At 39.1% G+C, this 20,876-nt stretch overlaps 2 protein-coding genes across 3 annotated transcripts; both read left to right on the forward strand.

Annotated features, from left to right (window-relative positions):
• Positions 1-6,319: 6,319 nt before the first annotated feature.
• Positions 6,320-10,314, forward strand: LOC136237901 (long-chain-fatty-acid--CoA ligase ACSBG2-like). The gene is made up of 17 exons (XM_066028153.1): positions 6,320-7,145; positions 7,192-7,280; positions 7,483-7,603; positions 7,653-7,733; positions 7,795-7,896; positions 7,947-7,994; positions 8,047-8,154; positions 8,203-8,271; positions 8,329-8,387; positions 8,433-8,555; positions 8,608-8,911; positions 8,961-9,077; positions 9,129-9,162; positions 9,214-9,353; positions 9,406-9,600; positions 10,007-10,061; positions 10,116-10,314. Exons 1-17 carry the CDS (start codon positions 6,441-6,443, stop codon positions 10,193-10,195), a joined length of 2,430 nt encoding a protein of 809 aa, XP_065884225.1. The 5' UTR covers positions 6,320-6,440; the 3' UTR covers positions 10,196-10,314.
• A 740-nt stretch (positions 10,315-11,054) lies between these two features.
• LOC136238611 (ATP-dependent RNA helicase DHX33-like) lies at positions 11,055-20,204 on the forward strand. Of its 2 annotated transcripts, none has more exons than XM_066029178.1 (20): positions 11,055-11,229; positions 11,284-11,412; positions 13,024-13,133; positions 13,182-13,299; positions 13,354-13,452; positions 13,498-13,589; positions 14,480-14,565; positions 14,951-15,033; positions 15,088-15,185; positions 15,895-15,993; positions 16,040-16,114; positions 17,495-17,585; positions 17,639-17,704; positions 19,184-19,272; positions 19,327-19,393; positions 19,445-19,549; positions 19,599-19,729; positions 19,781-19,847; positions 19,899-20,014; positions 20,062-20,204. In XM_066029178.1, the coding sequence occupies exons 1-20, from the start codon at positions 11,086-11,088 to the stop codon at positions 20,132-20,134; spliced, it is 1,938 nt and encodes a 645-aa protein (XP_065885250.1). In that variant the 5' UTR covers positions 11,055-11,085; the 3' UTR covers positions 20,135-20,204. The 2 variants fall into 2 exon arrangements, with proteins under 2 accessions (XP_065885250.1, XP_065885249.1); XM_066029177.1 differs by having other exon boundaries at positions 19,184-19,268; positions 19,311-19,393.
• The last annotated feature ends 672 nt before the right edge of the window (positions 20,205-20,876 follow it).

The raw sequence follows: 20,876 nt of genomic DNA on the forward strand, positions 1-20,876 counted from the left end.
TAACTTGCATCCTCCATATACCCCTTGTAAATAGTTGTATAGTAAATGTAATCTAATTAAAAACAGTCAAGTAGTGAAAAGATGTGAAATCCAAGGTGGTGGCCAAGAAATGGCTGTGATGGTACGTTAACTAATGGTAAAAATTTTAATAATGACAATTCAGGTGAATTTGGTGCCACTTAGTCTTGCGTCTTAAATTATTTATGCGTCCACTCCAAATAGCTTCTATAGCCAGAAAATTCTTCTGTGAAGCTGAGACAGAAAATCCTGATGCCTTATGTCAGTAGTCTCATACATATTGACTTTGAGATCGTTTGATGGAAATAGTGAACAGTTTTATGCAGTGATGTTAATGCAGATGGCAAGTAGTGACCCAATACACTAAGCTCAATCATTGTGTCATAATGGGAAGCCAGAAATCCCAAACGATCTAAGGCTCAGACAGAATTTGAAGGTATTCTTCCTTAGATTGCTTACAATTTCTCACAGCTTCCAGATGCTGCATGGAATCTAAAGGGCAAGTTAACTCAAGCAATGCCACAAAATTGCATGTTTCAGTCATTGCGGATGACAATATCATGGCTGGACGGTAAGCAATTCACCATTAACGATGAAGGAATAGCTCCCTGAGGAGACTCGCTTACCACCATACCAGGTAAGTCTGTATAAATTCAGATTGTGTTCACCTCCACTAGAATCTCAGAAAGCTCAAAATCACTGTGTTAAATCACTTGATGAGAAAAAAGCTATCCTCCATAACAAACTCCTTAGGGTACAAGAAAACCCAGATCATGTGCGCAACCTATATAACTCCTGACCTAACTCCATCAGAACAAAAAGAAGGTAAAGCACTGAGGCTACAGTTAATACAAATGAATCAGGGTGTAAAGAAGTATAAGATAAAAACAGACAGATAGTGCAGCCTCAATGAGCCCCTCTCGCTGCACTGATAATGCAACATTAAATGATTCTGATCTAGCCTCCAACCCTTTTTCAAATAATCAAAGTAGTAATCAGACACCAAACTTAATAAGCACAAACCATCTATAACTCCTGAAGTAATTAAAGTGATCAGTGTCAATTTTTGTAGTTTACGATCATTATCTAGACAAGCTAGACTCTGTGGCCTCATACATGAACACAAGTCTGATATTATAGTGGGTTGTGAATCACATCTTGATGACTCCTACTCATCATCAGAAATCTTCCCAGTAGGTTTCACTATTTATAGAAAAGATAGAACAGTTGGGGGAGGGGTGTATTCTTGGGAATCAAGGATACATTAGTTACCATGGAAGAACATACCTTAGATACCAATGCAGGACTTATCTGGGCTAAGATAAACCTTCACAACTCTCCATCACTTTACATCTGCTCATATTACTGACCACCACATTCTGATCTTCAACCAATTCTAGAACTTGATGAATCAATAGGCAAACTAACCAGGAAACATCAAAACTGCAACTTTATTCTAGCTGGTGATTTCAATCTCCCCGGGCCAGCATTGAATAGAGTGACGGTCAGGGCACCATCTTACCAAACCTAATAACTTAAATGAAGTTTTCATTGATGTAATAAATAACCACAATTTGGAACAGTTTGTCAATTCACCAACTAGGCAAAACCACATACTTGACCTCGTACTTGCATCAACACCATCACTAATCAAAGAAGTCTGCATTTCCCCCAGAATGTCCGATCACAAAATAGTTATGTTTTCTATCAATTGCAAGCATCCTTCAACTAGCAAAAAGGCTCCTCGTAGAGTGTATCTCTATCATAAAGGTGATATATCTAGTTTAAAAAATGAACTTCAGGAATTTCAAGAGCACTTCAGTGCTTCAGACCCATTACAGAACTCAGTAGAGGACAATTGGCAGCTCTTAAAACATGCAATTGAAAAAGCCATTTCTAAGCACATTCCATCTAAACTCGCAAGATCTCGTGACAAGCTACCTTGGATTAATCAAAAACTAAGAAAGCATCTATACGACAAAGCTAAGCGAACAGGTAGCCACACTGACTGGTGTAATTACAAACAAGCTAGAAATGAAGTCAACTCTCTACCAGAAACTGCACATCGTAACTACTGCACTAACTTATTCAATGATTCATCTAAAAGTAAAAAAAGATTCTGGTCATATATCAAGACAAAAAGAAAAGATAACACTGGCATTGCACCACTTAAGGATGGAGAAACAATCTGTACTAATGCAAAACAACAGGAGTGTGTTCTGAATAATCAGTTTCAGTTTGTATTTACAACTGAGGATCTATCCAATACACCATAGCTGGATTACTCTATTCATCCTCCAATACAAAATCTGCAGTTTTACCACCCATGGAATCCAACTACTACTAGAGAGGCTAGACCCTGCAAAGGCTCCTGGCCCTGACCACATACCTACGAAAGTAATCAAGCTTTGTGTTAATGCAATCGCTCCTGTACTACAAATAATTTACTCCCAATCTTCAGAACATGCTACTCTCCCTCAAGACTGGTTGTCAGCTAACATTACCCCTGTATTTAAAAAGGGAAACCGAAGCACTCCTGCAAACTATATCGACCAATCTCATTGATGTCAGTCCTTTGTAAGGCGATGGAACATATTATTTTTCACCATATAATGTCCTACTTCACATCACAAAGCCTCTTGAACCCTCTACAACATGGATTTAGGCCCAACCACTCCTCAGGCTAATAGATTTTATAGATAAGATCCAATGATCCGTGAATGCCAGACAGCAAACCGATTTAGTATAGACTTTTCAAAAGTCTTTGATATAGTCCCACACAGAAGACTGCTGATAAGTTGAAGTTTTATGGTGTACGAGGACCTTTTCTTCAGTGGATCTCATCCTGGCTGACTAAAAGACAGCAAAGAGTAATAGTTGATGGTAAAGCATCCAATGCAATACCAGTTAAGTCTGGGGTACCACAGGGTACGGTTCTAGGCCCTCTTATGTTCCTTGTTTATATCAATGACATCAATGAAAACATTACATCCTCGGTTCGGCTATTTGCTGATGATTGTGTTATTTGCAAGCCTATTATAACACCTCAAGATGCAGAACAACTACAAGAAGACTTACAAAAACTAAATGAATGGACTAAGTTATGGCAAATGAAAATAAATGTTGATAAATGTGCTGTGCTATGGTGTACTCGTTCCTTGACTCCTCTACAACATGCTTACACACTATCAGGTCATAATCTTGCAAGAAACTCCATACATACCTTGGTGTAGGTATTGATGATAATAAGTATGTCATGGTCCTCTCATATACAAACGATAAGCAGTGTTGGGACAGTTACTTTTTAAAGTAACTAGTTACATATTACTTGCTACAGAACTATCTAGTTACAGTTACATATTACCCAAAAAATAAAGTAACTATAATAATATTACATATTATATTACTTTGTGTCCACAGCCTTAAGCTGGCACGTGTGAAACTACCACCTTATCACGTGACATGATTTCGTTGTTGGGCAATGTGCAAATCTTGGTTATAAGTAAGAAACTGGTGAATAAGCTTCATTCAGTAGGCTTCATTCAGTAGGCTTCATTCAGTAGGCTTCATTACTTCGTCGTGGCTAGGCATTACTCAGTGGATTACTAACAAGATTAGTAACTTTGTTACTTGTAGTACTAGTAATAATATTACGTAAATTAGCTAGACTCGTTACAGTAACTATATTACTTAAATAACGCGTTACATTTATAAGTAAAGTAACTTGAGTTATATTACCTGTTTTTATAGTGTATTTCGTTATATTACTTGTTGGTCCCGGTTATGGCTATTTCCCTAATCCTTCTAGAACTTGCATTATTGTGAAGGAAGGAATGCATGATGCAGCAGCTTCTGCTTTTGAGGGGACTGGCATCTCTATAACATCAGATGGAAAGCGTCATCTCGGTGCTGCTTTAGGCTCTCCTTCCTTTGTCGCCTCCTTTGTAGAGAAACAAGTAACATCTTGGATCAAAGAGTTGCAGCAGCTGCAGACATCTCTGTTACCCATCCTCAAGCTGCATTTGCTGCATTTACACATGGATTTATAGGCAAATGGAATTTTCTAATGAGATGCACTCCTAATATTCAACCTTTTTTAACTCCCCTAGAAGAAACTATTCGTTGTAGATTTTTGCCCAACTTGACTGGTCAACCATCGCTTAGTGATATTGAACGAAACCTGTTTGCTCTGCCAACCAGACTGGGAGGTCTGGGGGTTGTGGATCCTGTCAATTACTCATTATTTCAGTATGCTGCTTCCGTTAGGGTTACCACTCCTCTAGTTCACCTTATTATACAGCAGTCTCATGCTTACTCAGTTGAGGTGTTGTCTTCACAGATTGAGGCAAGGAGAACAATTTTGGATACGCATCACCAGTCTATCATCAACTCCCGTGATGCTCTGCTACCTGTGCTATCGCCATCATTACATAGATCGATCATGTTATCTTCTGAAAAGGGCTCCTCTAGCTGGGTGGCTGCTCTACCTTTATCTGACCATGGTTTTTGTTTACACAAAGGTGCTTTTCGTGACGCCTTGTGTCTTCGATATGGCTGGCGACCACCACTGTTACCTTCCAATTGTGTGTGTGGCAAGCTATTCTCTGTTGAGCATGCCCTTTGTTGTCCCTGTGGTGGTCTCCCTATAGTCCGTCATAACGAGCTTCGAGACATTACTGCTGGATTATTAACTGAGCTGTGTCATAGTGTTGAAGTTGAACCATCCTTACAGCCACTCTCAGGAGAATCTTTTCAGTATAGATCAGCTAATGTTGAGGATGGGGCCCGTCTTGATGTTGTGGCCAATGGTTTTTGGGAACGCGGTCAGAAGGCATACTTTGATGTAAAGGTGTTTAATCCTTTTGCTCCCACACACTGTTCAGTGTCTTTACCCCAGTGTTACAGGCGTGCGGAGCTAGAGAAGAAGAGGAAATATGAAGAAAGGATCCGTGAGGTGGAGCATGGGACATTCTCTCCCTTAGTGTTTTCATGTACTGGAGGCATGGGACCCCTGGCCACAGTAGTGTACAAGAGAATAGCCACTCTGCTGTCAGAAAAAAATGGACAGTCTTACAGCATGACCCTGCACTGGTTAAGATGTAAACTGAGTTTTTCACTACTTCGTGCAGCCATCACTTGTTTGAGAGGTTCTATATCTTCCTACCATCGCTTTAGCTTTAAAGAGTCTGCAGCTATTGACCTTGTTTGTGCAGAGGGTAGGATTAGCTCATTTGACTGACTTTATCTTTTAAGTAATAGTTATAACTTCTCAATGTGAAAAAAAAAAAAAAAAATTCACTGACTGTAATAGAGCATTCACCAAATTTGTAAAATTGCTATGTTATGTTATGATTGTGGGTTTAAGTTTTTAAAAAAAGTTATATTACTTAGTTACCACAAAAGTAATAATATTACGTAACGCGTTACTCCCAACACTGACGATAAGTCAGTAATAAATCAACCAAAGTATTTAATTTTATAAAACAAAATCTTTACAACTGTCCACCTGATACTAAAAGAACAGCATACTTGACATTAGTTAGACCCATCATGGAGTATGCCACCCTAGTCTGGGATCCATATTATAATATTGATGCATACAAGTTAGAGAAAGTACAAAAGAGCTGCATGATGGATTTTATCTGAATACTCTAGAACTATCAGTGTTACATCATTATTATCCCACTTTTAAACATACCCACATTACAACAACGTCGTCAATCATCAAGGCTAACATTGTTCTACAAAATAATTAACAATTAACTCACTACCTCAGTATCTCTATTCCCGCAAACTACCAATGTACCCAATTTCACACAAGGCAACACCACCTGAATCACTTTATCCTGCCACAAGCCACCCTTAACACTTATAAGTACAGTTTCTATCCTAGAACAATTAAAGGTTGGAACAATTTACCAATTAATGTGATCGAATCAAGAGACATAGACGAATTTACCTACTTACTTAATTAAATCTTAATTATTAGTTTATTAGAATGTATGCATGTGATTGTACCTTTTGGGGGGTTTCACCCCCTGGCAAACCAGCTGAGCTGACTGCCCAGTATCTAATCTTAAATCTTAGCCCTGAAGCCACTGAGACAACAAGACTTGGATGCCGATAAAACGATCCGCGGCCTGAGACAAGAACGATGAGCTGTAGTCGGTCGGATACTTCCGCAAAGAGGACACTTCGCATCACATTGGATATACCAGCGGTGTATAATACAATAACTGTATGCAGGCTTTAGCCTTCTCACAAGTCGTCCTAGTGGGATGGCATAATAGAACATATGCGCATGCGCACTAGGCTTTGTGTTGGGGGCGTTGCCGTTGCACGAGACACTGATCTAAGAAGAAAGATAACGTAGCCGCAAGCCTTGTTAGTGATAAGGGTGGATTGTGTTTTCAGTTTGAAGCATGTCGGATTCTAACGAAACAACACCGGAAACCGCAGTGGAACAGCAGTCGTCAACAGAAGAGCAAACCACAGAACAGACGACCACTGCCGAGCAAGAGCCAGAAGAAGGCGACGTCACACAGCAGTCATCAGCAGAAGAGCAAACTACCGATCAGACGGCTACTGCACCAGAGTCAGAAAAGAGTAATGAAGATGACGCCACAACTGAAGCGTCTAAAGACTCTAAACAAGACGAGCCAACGACACTTGAGGCTGACGACAAGAAAGACGAAGAGCCAGCTGTGTTGGACACAAGCAAACAAGACGAGCCAACAAAGGAGGGAGAAGAGGAGGTCACAGCAAAGCCTGAACAAGTTGAGCTAACAACCAAAGCTGATACAAAGGATGAAGACAAGCCAATAAAAAGTGGCAAGGCAAAGGAGGAAGAAGTTACAGCAGCAAAGGAAGAAGAGCCGGTGGTAGCTAAAAAGCCTAGGAAGATGTATTGTCTAGATCCCACTGACACTGTGGATATTGCAGTAGGAGAGTCTGGTGTTAGATCTCTGAAGCCAATAACCATCCCACAATTTATGAAGAAGACAGTCGATCAGCTACCAGATGGAAAAGCGTTATGCTGGAAGAATAACAAGGAAGATCCGTGGCAGAGTTTGACATATACACAATATCTGAAGCTTATCTACAATACTGCAAAGTCCTTTCTAAAGGTACTATACTATCACATGTAGCATGTGTGTATGTATTGTTCTGCAGCTTGGACTGGAACCTTATCATTCAGTTGGTATTCTGGGCTTCAACTCTGTGGAGTGGTTTGCATCCAGTTTGGGAGCAATGTTTGCTGGGTATGAACACACACATTCATAGAGAATACTCATAACTACATCAAGTGCATGTAACAGCTATGCTACTAAAAGGCTACATGCATGTGCTACATGAGGTGCATGTACACTGTATTAGAGTGAATTAGGCAGGCCGGCAAATTTGTCATACAAAAATTGGTTGCCTTCAGTAACAGTTAACTACTGTTGTGTTTACTATCATTAGGGGACTATCAACTGGTATATACACCACCAACAGTCCAGAGGCCTGTCACTACATTCTGGAGAACTGCAAGGCTAATATAGTAGTGGTGGAAAATCAGAAGCAACTTGACAAAATTATTGAGGTATATGTTTTGATCATGACCTGCCTTTTATTTGTGTGCACCATAATAGATCCGTGACAAGCTCCCTCACTTGAAGGCCATAGTTCAGTACAGGGGAGAAGTCAGCAAGGACTATCCTGATGCCTACACTGTATGATACAACATTGGTGGCCTATAGGTTAGTAATAGTGTGTGATTGTGTCTCCTTATAGTGGGAAAAGTTTCTGGAGGTCGGCAAGGACATGGATGATTCTGTGATTGATGACATCATCAACAAACAGGAACCAAACCAGTGTGCCATGTTGGTGTACACTGTAAGTTGTATTCTATTGATTTAGAATACCGTATGGTAATTGTCTTACAGTCAGGAACTACTGGAAATCCCAAAGGAGTTATGTTAAGTCATGACAACGTGAGTTGGGTCATTTGTAACAACATGTAATAGTATTTAACTTACGTTTCAGTTAACATGGGTTACTGAAGCTTTGCTTGACACCCTTGGAAGGGATCAATGGAAGTTTGGCCGTGAGAGAGTAGTCAGTTACCTACCACTTTCTCACATTGCTGGAACGGTAATGACTGTACAAAACTCCATCTGGTTTTTTACGGTTTATTTATAGGTAGCAGATATGTTTTTAGGTGTCCCATTTGGAGCGACAGTGTACTTTGCTCAGCCAGACGCTCTAAAGGTTGAAAAATATCATTACACATATTCATAAGCTGTTTAATTCCCATATAATACATAGGGAACTCTAGTTGTGACTTTAAAAGAAGTTAAACCTACATTCTTCTTTGGAGTACCACGGTATGCTCTATATGTCTAGTATACTAAGTTGTACTGATTTCTTAGTGTGTGGGAGAAAATGAAAGAAAAAATGGAGGAAATTGGTCGCACTATCACTGGGTTTAAAGCAAAAATTTCAGCATGGGGAAGGGGAGTTGGTTTACGTGGAAATCAAAACATACAAAAGGGGTAAGTAAAATTCTGCTGATGATTCTAACTGAACTAACTTATTATTATTCAGGCAATCAGTTCCATGGGGGTGGACCTTTGCAAACATGCTTGTGTTCAAGAAGGTCCGGGAGGGTTTGGGACTTACTGAGTGCCGGCAGATGACAGTAGGAGCAGCCCCAATACATCGCGAGACCCTTGAATTTTTCATGAGTGTCAACATGCCTGTACTGGAGTTGTATGGAATGAGCGAGTGTACTGGACCACAAACACTGAGCATACATTCTGCTACTCATTGGAGGACTGGGTCATGTGGTAAAACTATGAGTGGAGCTGAGACAAAAATCGATAAGCCTGATGAGCATGGAGATGGAGAGGTAGAGAACAGAGTGATATTTATTATGTGTGTTAAAATGTTGTCTGTAGATTTTGTTCCGTGGTAGACATATTTTTATGGGCTACCTTGGTATGGCAGAAAAGACAAGGGAAACTATTGATGATGAAGGATGGCTGCACTCGGGGGACATCGGTCGCATAGATAAAGTGAGGGATTTATAATTATAAATACACACGTGTGTATTTAAACTTGCACAGGATGGGTTCCTTTACATCACTGGTCGTATCAAAGGTAACCGGTAAAATGTGTGTGGAGAACTTATGTAGTGTGTGGTGTGTGTAGAGCTGATCATAACAGCTGGTGGAGAGAATGTTCCTCCAGTGTACATTGAGGACTGTATCAAGACTGAAGTTCCCTTCCTGAGTAATGTGATGTTGATAGGAGATAAGAGGAAATTCCTGACATGTCTACTGACGCTGAAGGTGAAGACATGTTTGACCAGTAAGAGACTAGTAGTGTTGTTCTTGTACATAGTGTATCATTCATCCTGATACCGGAGAAGCTACAGACGACCTACAACCACAAGCGCTCAAGATGTTTCAAGATTTAGGTAGTGAGTGTACAACAGTGTCACAAGTGATAGAGACAGAGGACAAGGCAGTGTTCAAGGCCATCCAGGATGGTATTGATCGTTATAACACAAACCACATCATCTCTAATGCTCAGAAGGTAAATTGCCCTCTATTCTGGACATTTTTAGTCCAAACTCCAACTCTATGTAGAGTGGGACTTCTCTATTTGGGACCATGCTAAAGTGACCCCATTGAAAAGTGTGACTTGATGACAGGGTCCTAATAGTTTATGTACTTGGGATAGTGGACAAGTGTCTTGATATTCAAGGGTGTCCACATTTTAGGATGTCTGTTTTTGAGGGATATTTCACTGGGAGAATAGGTGTGACTTAAAATGGAACTTTAATGATTGCTTTTTATAGAGTTTGATGGCAACATAGATTCAAACCTGCATTTAAATTATCACTACTACCTTTTTTGGTCTTGATATTTCCAAAAAAAAAACTATCAATGTATTGAAAAAAATTTGCACAATCCATTGCTGACATTTTTGCTATCCACAGGTACAGAAGTGGACACTCCTGGACACTGACTTCACCATTCCTGGTGGAGAGTTAGGTATGTGTTGTGTGGGTCATGTGAGCTAACTTTATGGTCATGTGATCCACACAGGCCCTACACTGAAGTTGAAACGACCAGCAGTGATGAAGAAATATGAAAGCACAATTGAGAAATTCTACGCAGAGTCGTAGTGCGTAATATGTATGTGTTTCTGTTTTGTTTTTAGAGACTTTTTATCTTTACTTGTAATGCTTTTTAGCCACATACATATGCAGAGTTAAATTTAAAATGGAACTCATCCTGCTTCAAACGGTGTGTTTTACTTCAGCAGTCACACAACCAACTCTACACGTACACTACAGCACTGATGATGATGCATGCCTCCAGGAATTATTTTCCCTTTGAGATAGAAATAATTAACTCAAACTTACAGCTGACTGTTTTATTAGAGAGCTATTGCACTGACTTCATTAGAGAATCTTGATGTGCCAACTCACCCAGGTGAAAAGTGATCTGACCAAAACCAGGCCAGTTGGACTTCTTGCTATCGCACCCTACTAAACCTGTGATGTTTAGACTTTGATATCAAAACTAGTAAACATCCCAGACTATAGGTAAGTGCCTAAGGGCTTGGATGATCTTCGTAACTCCTCCAAAACATTCTTCACATGATCAAGCAGCAATGCATTGCTTTTCATAACTATGCACTGTACTTTTTAGCAGTGATGTTGGCAAAATATTTTTGGGGTTCACAAATTTTCCAACATCCACAAAATTCGTTCTCAAAAGTTGCAGGCTCAATGCACTAAATCCTTTGTTTATCATGAACATTAAAGATCATCAAAGCCTCCAATTTCAGAAGTATCATGGCATATACCCACACATTAACTATTAATAGATTTGGTGATAATTAATTGCAAAAAATTGGTCCTCCTAATCCAGTTTTCCCTACAGAAGCATCCCATCGAGCATACTACATAATTCATCCTTATCTCCATTGTAGCATTCCGTGCGTGCCTGGGTACAGTACGTACATGAGTGTGCGTTAAAATATAAGAAGCAGTGCGCTTTGATTAGAATAATGTCGTCTGTAGAGCTTCAGACGGTACGTAGAGCGTTACCCATCTATGCAGCAAGGAGAGACTTGATTACTGAGTGCAGCCAACATCATTCGCTAATTGTCGTGGGAGAAACTGGTAGTGGAAAGACAACACAACTCCCTCAGGTATAAAAACTATATCTCCACCATGTCAGCTGATGATGTGCAATTTTGCAATAGTATCTACTGGAGGCGGGGCTGGCTAGCCATCACCATGGTAACGTAGCATGTACACAGCCAAGGAGAGTTGCAGCGATTTCATTGGCTAAAAGAGTAGCCAATGAAAGAGGAGTTGTCTTGGGACAAGAGGTACATTCAGATACATAACTTGTTTGAGTGACGTATTTGAAGATGTATTTTTAAATGAAAAATGCAGGCTGGCTGGTGAGTGTTAATCTCTAGCAATAGAGCAGTCATATAGTCTAATAGGGCACTAATAAAGCAGTAAAATAATAGCACAGTAAAATACTCCAATAGGGCAGTCAAACACTCTAATAGAGCAGTCATATACTCTAATATACATTCTAATAGAGCAGTCAAATACTGTAATAGAGCAGTCATATAGTCTAATACGGCAGTCAAATACTCTATAAGGCGCCTCAATTGACTGCTCAATTAGAGTTGTATCATATACTCTGACTTCTGGATAATATAAATCTACAGAGCCACTGAAAACTAATAAGTTCAAGGATATGTAGCACTTGGTGGTTGGTAAATGCTGGAATATGGCTAGTTTTATACATTAACTGAACCAGGATGAAACTTTCACATTTAACCACATGGTGCCCTGGACTTTAACATAGCCCAAACTGCATGAGGTCAATTTCCATCTCTTCTGGGTGCTGTGAGCATGTTTGATTGTTTTCTGTCCTTGATAAGAACCTGGCGAGCAGTGGTATGGATGGCCTTTTACATAGCCCTATAATTTGTGTTCAGCCATCATCTCCATCCGTCTGTAAAGCTTAGCTGGTGCCCACCCCATCACAAATGTGAGCTCCCATGATACTACTACACTCCTTATTTTATATCTTATTTGGTGGGAAATTCACTTACAAGATTAGGAAACGCTCTGAATATTAAATTAATGATGCATTTCTGGTATAAGTTTCATATGCATGCTCACTAATCACTGGAAGCCATTATTTCAAAACTGCCAATGCGTATTGTGGATGGAGTTTCCAAAATCCAGTCAAGATTACATATGCAGTGTATATAAACTTGAACTCCAAGGAACTAGCTGGTGTTTGGATGTCTAAAATGATTCTATGATTATGTAATGTACAGTATCATCACTAGTGATATCTCATTACCTTGTGTACCAGGATGGTAGAACTATTCATACACCTTGCTCGATTACTGTAATAAAGAATACACTTACCGTATTGTCTCGAATTATGGTCCAGGCATTTGTTTCTTTCAAGCACCTTTTTACCCTGGCTACTAAATGAGACCGGCGGCAAAACAAGACCGGCATTTATATGCCTGATCACTGTGATCAGCATTCACTAGTCAACTACATACCTTGGTGTTGTACTCTCCTGGACTCTCCTTGATGTTTCCCTCTGCATATTTTACAGATTCAAGCTTAAAAGGAACTCTATAAAATGTTCTCCACTTCATTGTTTATAACACCGCCCAGAATGCTTTAAAAATAATGACTGCACTAGACGTTTATTTGAGACCCGGCATTTATTTTTGGAATGATACTGTATACCCCCGGCGACTAACGTTTATACGAGACCGGCCGTAATTCAAGGCAATACGGTATTCTAATAGGATGTACACCTAAGATACCCATATTGCTTTATAACATTTGAGGGTTTGGTTTGGTAACTGAAATTCAGTTTCTACAATGCTGTGCTGTTTACTACTCTAATAGAGCAATCATGTGTTCAGTTAAAGAATGTTTATTACACACAGGTTGGTTATAGTGTCAGATTTGATGACTGCTCTAGTCACCTGACCCGACTAAAGTACCTCACTGATGGTATGCTATTAAGAGAAGCCATAGCAGATCCTCTCCTGATCAGGTGACTCGCACATAATCTCACATGATCTCGCATGATCCTGGTTCACAGTTATGGCACAGTGATACTAGATGAGGCTCATGAGAGGACAATCCACACTGATGTGTTGTTTGGTATTGTCAAGGCTGCACAGCATACAAGAAAGGCTCGTAACAAGAAGCCTTTAAGGGTGTGTTATTGATGATGTAATGGTGACATCATTGATCATGTGACCACAATACAGATTATAGTAATGTCAGCTACTTTACAAGCTGATCGATTTTCTTGTTATTTTGACTATGCTAAAGTGCTCTACATACAGGGAAGACAATTTCCAGTGCAGGTATGCGACATGCCACTACGAGATTTTGTTCTTTGACCTTCACAGGTCTACTACTCACCTGAGCCACAACAAGATTACTTACATGCTGCCATAATAACAGTACTTCAGTTACATCAGCAACATAAACACCAACAAGGGTATGTTCTAAATAGTAACTTTTAGTCTGAGAAGTGTAATCTAGTGTTATATAAAACAGAGTGGCTATTTGCACGGCACTGCCGTATGAATAATTTTTTGCTGTTTGGATGACAATCATCCAACATAACTCTAGAATCAAACACAAGTGTGTATAAAGGTTTTAGTGAGTTTGGGGCGAGCTAGGGTTGGAAGGCACAAATGCCAACCCTAGCTCGCCTTGAACTCACCAACCCTCACTAAAACTTACCTTCATACAGACATCATTATGCTTAACAGGTAAACCTACAGTTAGGGTTAGGTTAGGGTCAGGTGGTTTCTTCTTCACCCCGGTATACAACTAGCTAATATATAAAGTTCTTATTGTTCACATTTGTATGGAACTTTTGTCCAAGTTTTTGTTTTTAATCTCATGGCTGCCATACGAATAGCAATGGCCTATCTATATAAAGTGATTCTCACTGAACCATTAATATTCTACTATTTATACAGTAGCTTCTCACCAAGAAAAATTTTAGGTTGATGTTGCTGCAACCTATTAATAATAACACAGTAAAGAAGCCAGTGATGTAGCGGCAATTGAGGTAACCAAGGAGGTTGTTTTGATTAAGAAGAGCTTTCAATGAATCAAAATACTTTAATAGAACAGTCACACCATCCTGGTAAATATCCCTTCAAGTCTTATGAAGCGTTGTTACTCAGTACACAAAATTTATTATGTCAGATTTTTTCTGCATTCAACAGACAGTGATTTATTGTCAAGATTCAACTCATTGTATTTGTAGACTTTATTATTTTTGCCCAGTGGAATAGCATTACCCATAGGAGATATGTATTATAATAGTCATGTACTGTGGTAACTTAACTGAGTGTCTCCTGTATCCCCTCTTAGTGACATATTAGTGTTCTTGACTGGTCAGGAAGAGATTGAGAGTACTGAGAGGATATTAGTGAAGTGTAGCCATCACCTGCCAACTGGTGAGTGATGATGATGTCACCAGCTTGTTGCACAAAATACACCACATTCACACAGTGTATGTGTATAGTAATACGTTGGATCCTCAGTTGTCTGGTTCACCTGAGTGCTTGGGTAACTAGCTAAATATGTTTGTGAGATTGCCATGTACACTTTAACAAATACCAAATACTCTAATAGAACAATCACTGTATTTAATGGTATACCAATGTTCATGGATTTGCTATTTCTACAGTTGACCATGCATTACAATTGCCCCATACTTTTACTGACTTATATAGTGTACACTAACATGTTCATAAGGTTGCGTGCATGCATGCGTGCACACACACTACACCCATGCACACACACGCACACATACACAGTGTATTTGTGTATCATTTCTAGACTGTCCAAAGCTAATAGTGCGCAAGTTGTTTGCAGCACTACCAAACTCTCAACAACAAAAAGTGTTTTCACCTAATCCCCCAGTAAGCACTGTGTGTTACCATAGCAACAAAAGATCACATGATCATCACTTGTAGGGCTGCAGAAAGGTGATATTATCCACCAATATAGCAGAGACGTCCATCACACTGCCAATGGTTAAGATTGTAGTGGACACTGGTGTTGTTAAGGCCAAGTGAGTTAGCATTGTCTTAAATGGTATTGATATTTCTAACCTTTGGGGAAAATAGTAAGCTACCAACAGAGAGTGCTTTTAAAAAGCCAATAAAGATTTATGTGTCAAGGGTTTAGTAATTTGGCTTTCAGACATAGCTGATCTTAAAATGGCTCACTTATAACATAAGGACCTGCAAGAAGGCGAAGATCTGTAAAACAGAGATTCACAAACATATCATTAAAAACATCATTTCATACAGTTATCCTCCATTAACCGATGGTGATAGGTATACAGGTTCCCAGAAGTCTTCGTAATATCATTGTTACAATCATACACTATAAAAATTAAAGGCTTTGGGGACCTTATAACAAACTAATTGAAGTAAAATTGCTACTTTATAAAACTTATTATGCACCTTGTATTATCACACTCCCAGCCAGTCTGGGAGTGAAGATAAGAAAAATCGAACTATAGGTACAGCCTTTTTCAGAAAATAAAATTGAAACTTACAGAGGCTTCACTTATAATGCTGTGAAATGGGCTGAATGTACCTGGAAATGAGTGGAAATTTAGTCCTTAGACTGAAGTAGGGACTAGTATATCTGCAGGTGTAGGCGACCTTGTAAATACTAGTTCAGTTAGTCTAATAGAACACAGAGCACACACACATACTTTGCAGTTTGGATATACATATGTAACTTGGTCACTTTTTGTGCTCTGCTATTAGGGGATATAATCCACTGATTGGATTGGACATATTATGTGTCCAGCCGATATCAAAGGCACAAGCCAGACAGAGAACTGGACGAGCAGGACGTGAGATGAGGTGAGCTAATATGATGTAATATTAGATCATGTGATTACATCATTAGTGGGGAGTGTTACCGGCTATACACTGAGCAAGCTTACTCCACACTTGAAGAGGATACTGTACCTGAAATTAAGAGGTAAAGATTGTCTGAATGCTACCTTCATGACTTCATTACTAAGACCACCTCATTATAATGGCCATGTCAAGTAGGTCCCAAACATAGCTAAGGTGTACTTCATAACCTCATTAGTAAGACCACCTCACTACAGTCAGGGGTATAGCCAGACTTTTTGGTGATTCCAAGTCCTAGCTATATATTTGTGACTATATTTGTAGCAAGTCAACATGACAAGTGAAGCACACTAGCATGAGAAGCATGCCAACCTTGGGGGTCTGGGGTATGCTCCCTCAGGAAAGATTTGAACATTAGACCCTCTGAAATTGAAATCTGAGAGTGATTTCGGCAGTATGTTATGCTGTATTAAGGTGACTGCTATAGGTATCTTGGTGTTGGCTTTTGTTAACTACATACCACCTAGGAAAAATTTAATATTATACCCTCTGAAATTATGTGAGTACAGTTTTAGCAGTTTATTAGAATAGTTACTGTTGGTCATATTTGCTTGACTGCTATATTAGGGTGACTGTTCTATTAGAGTATCTTGATTTTATGTTGATTATACAGTGGAATCTCATGTATCCGGACCCCACTTATCCGGATTCTCGGTTAACCGAATTATGAAAATGACCACTCTTTTAGAGTAGTGACTGTTCTATTAGGGTAGTTGATAATACAGTTTTTTTTTATGTTCTTTATTTATACACAGTTCCAGAAATATGGACTTTTCAGACTTATGGACCATCCCTAGTCCCAAGGGGTACGGATAACTGAGGTTCCAATATAGTGATGCCTGGGCCCAGGTTGCCTGGTTTTGGCTACACCTCTGAACATGCCAAGTAGGTCCCTAACATAGCTATGGTGTACTCATTAGTAGGACCACCTTATTATATAACCATAGGTCTTGAACACAACCTCATGACCTCATTACTGAGCCCATACTTTAAATCCCATAGGTGGCCCTATTAGTATAGGTTATTGCACAAATCCAGGTATCGCCCGAGGTGATTATGTACCATTCCGAAAGTCTCTAAAATAGTGAAGATACCGTGGATTTGTGCAGTAACTGACTTAGACTATGGCTCGTGCGGCTCTGGTCACTGCCAATAATGGTGGCTTCCTGATCGAAGTAGTGCTAAAATACCTCACTGGTAGGCCTCCTAGATGAATATGATCATCTTTATTATCCAGCGATGCTTTCTTCACACTCTAGTGATGATTTCTGATGGTTGTTGTGACTGGAATCCAGCTAAACACGTGACACGTGATAAAAAAAATTAGATATCTACTTGCGGGTATCTATTGGATTCTAAATACCTCAATAACGACTAAACTTCAAAGCATGCTATGCGTGCCATAGTCTAAATGAAGTTTCACTATTTATCTTTGTCCCAACAGGTGTGACTTATCCACTGTCCTGCTGTACATGTTGGCCCTCAATATTAATGATGTGCTCAATTTTGATTTTATGGATCCTCCTTCATTAGAGGTAGTGTGATGACATCATATTACATCATCATCATGTTGATGACATCACCATAGTCCATGGTAACAGCATTGGAGCAGTTACACTTGTTAGGAGCTGTACACAAGACCACCCAACTAGAGGTGATGAAATATGTGTACAATATGAATCCTAATCCAGGAGGTAATCCAGGAGGTAATCCAGGCAGGGTTAGGAAAATTTAGTGAATTTATAGAACACTTATTAAATCATTAAGAATTTGGGGTCTTTGGACTCCTAACTGGAAATATCATAACTAAGTGTTAATGCAACTACTCTAATAAAACAGTCAGGTACCTATTCCAATAGAACAGTAATTTGATTTTTTGACTTCAGATCTTTGACTAACCTGTTGTAAATCCTTTGTTTGCTCCTGTGTACCAAAATTAGTTTTTTTGTCTAAGCATTAGACAAAAGATTAGCAGACAGGTAACATTATGGAAGCCACTCAGTACAAATTGCACATTTAATTGCTAGCACTTCACTGCTGTACACTAAAACTTCTTGCCACCCCTGACGAATACTTTATAAATTTACCAATGGTGCAAAACAAGCTTCCATTTTTAAAAGATAAAGTAAATACGGTCACTCTCGACATAGCAGGAGATAGTGAAACATGCCTTAGCCAGCACATCATTAGATCAGTAGCTACAAATGTACTGCTAGCTACAACAACACTAGCTACCTATACACTTACGACACTACTTAACTGATGAGCTGACACCTTGTCATAATATCCTTACGTACCGTACAGTAAAAACTTTGGCGGTAAAAACTTTGGCAAATATTATTTCAATTGCCAAAGTTTTTTCCACCAATTTTTTCAACAGAGGGGTTTCGTCACACATTTTTACCGCCAAATTTTTTACTATACGGTATATCACTGATAAAGTACTCTACATAATTTGCTACACTACTTCTATGAATACTGTGACTGCTTTATTAGAGTGATTGACTGCTCTATTAGAGTATCTCGATCTCAGATATCAAAATTCTTTGGTAGGGCACAGGCCCACCCCATGGTACGGCACAGGCCCACCCCATGGTACGCCATTGGGTGACATTGATATGGTGATGTCATCATACAAACATGTATGTTCAGATATTCACTGAAATCCAGTAGCAGAGGTTATCACTTATATATCAAAGTATTTGGCCAAATCTGTCGCGAGACAATGAACTAGCTGACGTGAAAACAGGAAGCCGGTTGGAAATGCTATCCCAAGGAGTGCTTACAATTGTGGGACACATTCCTAGGAAGATCTCCAAAGTCAGCTCGATCTTTATTGCATGGTGGTACGAGCCGATCTTCATCTCAAGTTCTAGTTACTCAATGTGCTTGTGTGATCATCTAAAATAATTGGCAAAAAAAACTTTGGCGAATTGAATGCTATTTGCCAAATTCACCAAAGTTTTTTACTGCCAAAGTTTTTTACTATACGGTAATCATATAGTTGGTGGAGGGCTGTCACTGTAAATATGCAGTATCCTTTTTTGCTCTTGGTCCTACCAAATCTGAGAGTCTAGATGCACCACTGATGTCACCATTGCCATAACTACACCTTGTTTTTATCTCTCAACAGTTAACAGATCTAGGTTATCAGATGAGCAAGTTCCCACTTCATCCTCAGTTATCAGCTTCTCTACTGGCTAGTCAACGATTATCATGTGGGTAGGTGTAATCATATGATCTCACCGATTATGTCATAGACCACACCCTCTTTAGGGAGGAGATCCTCACAATTGTGTCAATGTTGAGTGTGGAAAGTGTCATGTTCACCCCACACAATAAAGTATGTAATTAGTCATGTACCACTTTATGTCACAATGCATGTACTGACTAGAGAGACCAAGCTAATTCTATGAGGAATAAATTTACATCACTGGATGGAGATCACATGATGCTTCTCAATATTTACAAAGCATACAAGGTTGCCAAGGGCAACAAGGTGATAGTGGGTTGTGTCTAATATAATAATATTATACAAGTCATAACAGGAATGGTGCCATGACAATTATATTAGTAAACACAACATAGTGAAAGTTGCTGCAGTTAGATCACAACTAAAACAAATCTGTTCTCAACTTAATCTCTCATTTAAACATTCACAAGACTCTGATGCTATAAGGTACCATCTTCCCTTGTATTCTATTGCATTGTCCTTGTTTCTATTTCCTAGACTTTGTTTGTTACATGGCTTCTTCATGAATGTTGCTGAACATGTTCAAGATGGCCACTATCGAACTGTTAGTTGTTGTATAACATATCACATACCTGAGTACTGTTATTTGTTGTAGTTGTCTACACGTCAGGAAGTTTACATCCATCCATCATCTTGTTTGTTTCCATGCCGACCACACCCACACCTCGTACTATATTCTGACCTTGTTCACACCTCCAAGTGTTACATGAGGTTTGGTGGTTGCCATGGTGATTACCATGGTTACTATTATCTCATAGGAATGTGTCAATAATTGAACCAAACTGGTTATTAGAAGTAGCTCCTAATTATTTCAAACAAACACAGCATTAAAACATGATTATCATTTTGTACAGAAATGTTTTTTGACAGATTGTAGTTTTTATAAAATGGCATTCATTGATTTTTAAAACAACTGCATGCATTTTAAATTTCTGCTTGCTAAAAAAATTACGATAAATAGTAGGGAGGGTACGTACTACACCACTTCACTGCTATGGGTATACGTGACTAAACATTTTCCCCATCAAGCAAACCACCTTCCAACTTAATCAGTTCTGGAAACCTCAGAAATACCCCTGGATATACATCTCTTTATACTTGCTTTTACCTTGTGTGTTGATTTATTGTAACTGGTTATATAACCTTAGATTTACCAGAGAAGTATGCCATGAAATGCCAGAATTTCCCCCATGGGATGTACCATGAAAGTCATTTCATGGTATACCATGAAGTGTTTCATGGCCATGTAATGCTAGAATTACATGGCATTTCGAGATTTCTTGGATAAAATACATCAAGGGAATTTTCATAAGTATTTCATGGAAATATTCATCACAATTTCATATGCTATATTTGGTAGTAAATCTGACAATAAAATTTTTGCTGCTTTATATCAGCAGAAGCCAACTTACAGGTATAGCTGAGGGTAAGACACTAATATGTACAGTCTAAATCTGAGCATGCACATACAGCTGCCAATCATGATCATTGGCTAGTGAATTCAAATCCAACTTGCAGTCTGTAGGAATCAGCCATGTCTTTAATGGTGTTATAGATTTTCGTGCCATCAGCA

This window comes from Dysidea avara, chromosome 11, assembly GCF_963678975.1.
Source record: "Dysidea avara chromosome 11, odDysAvar1.4, whole genome shotgun sequence".
NCBI lineage: Eukaryota > Metazoa > Porifera > Demospongiae > Dictyoceratida > Dysideidae > Dysidea > Dysidea avara.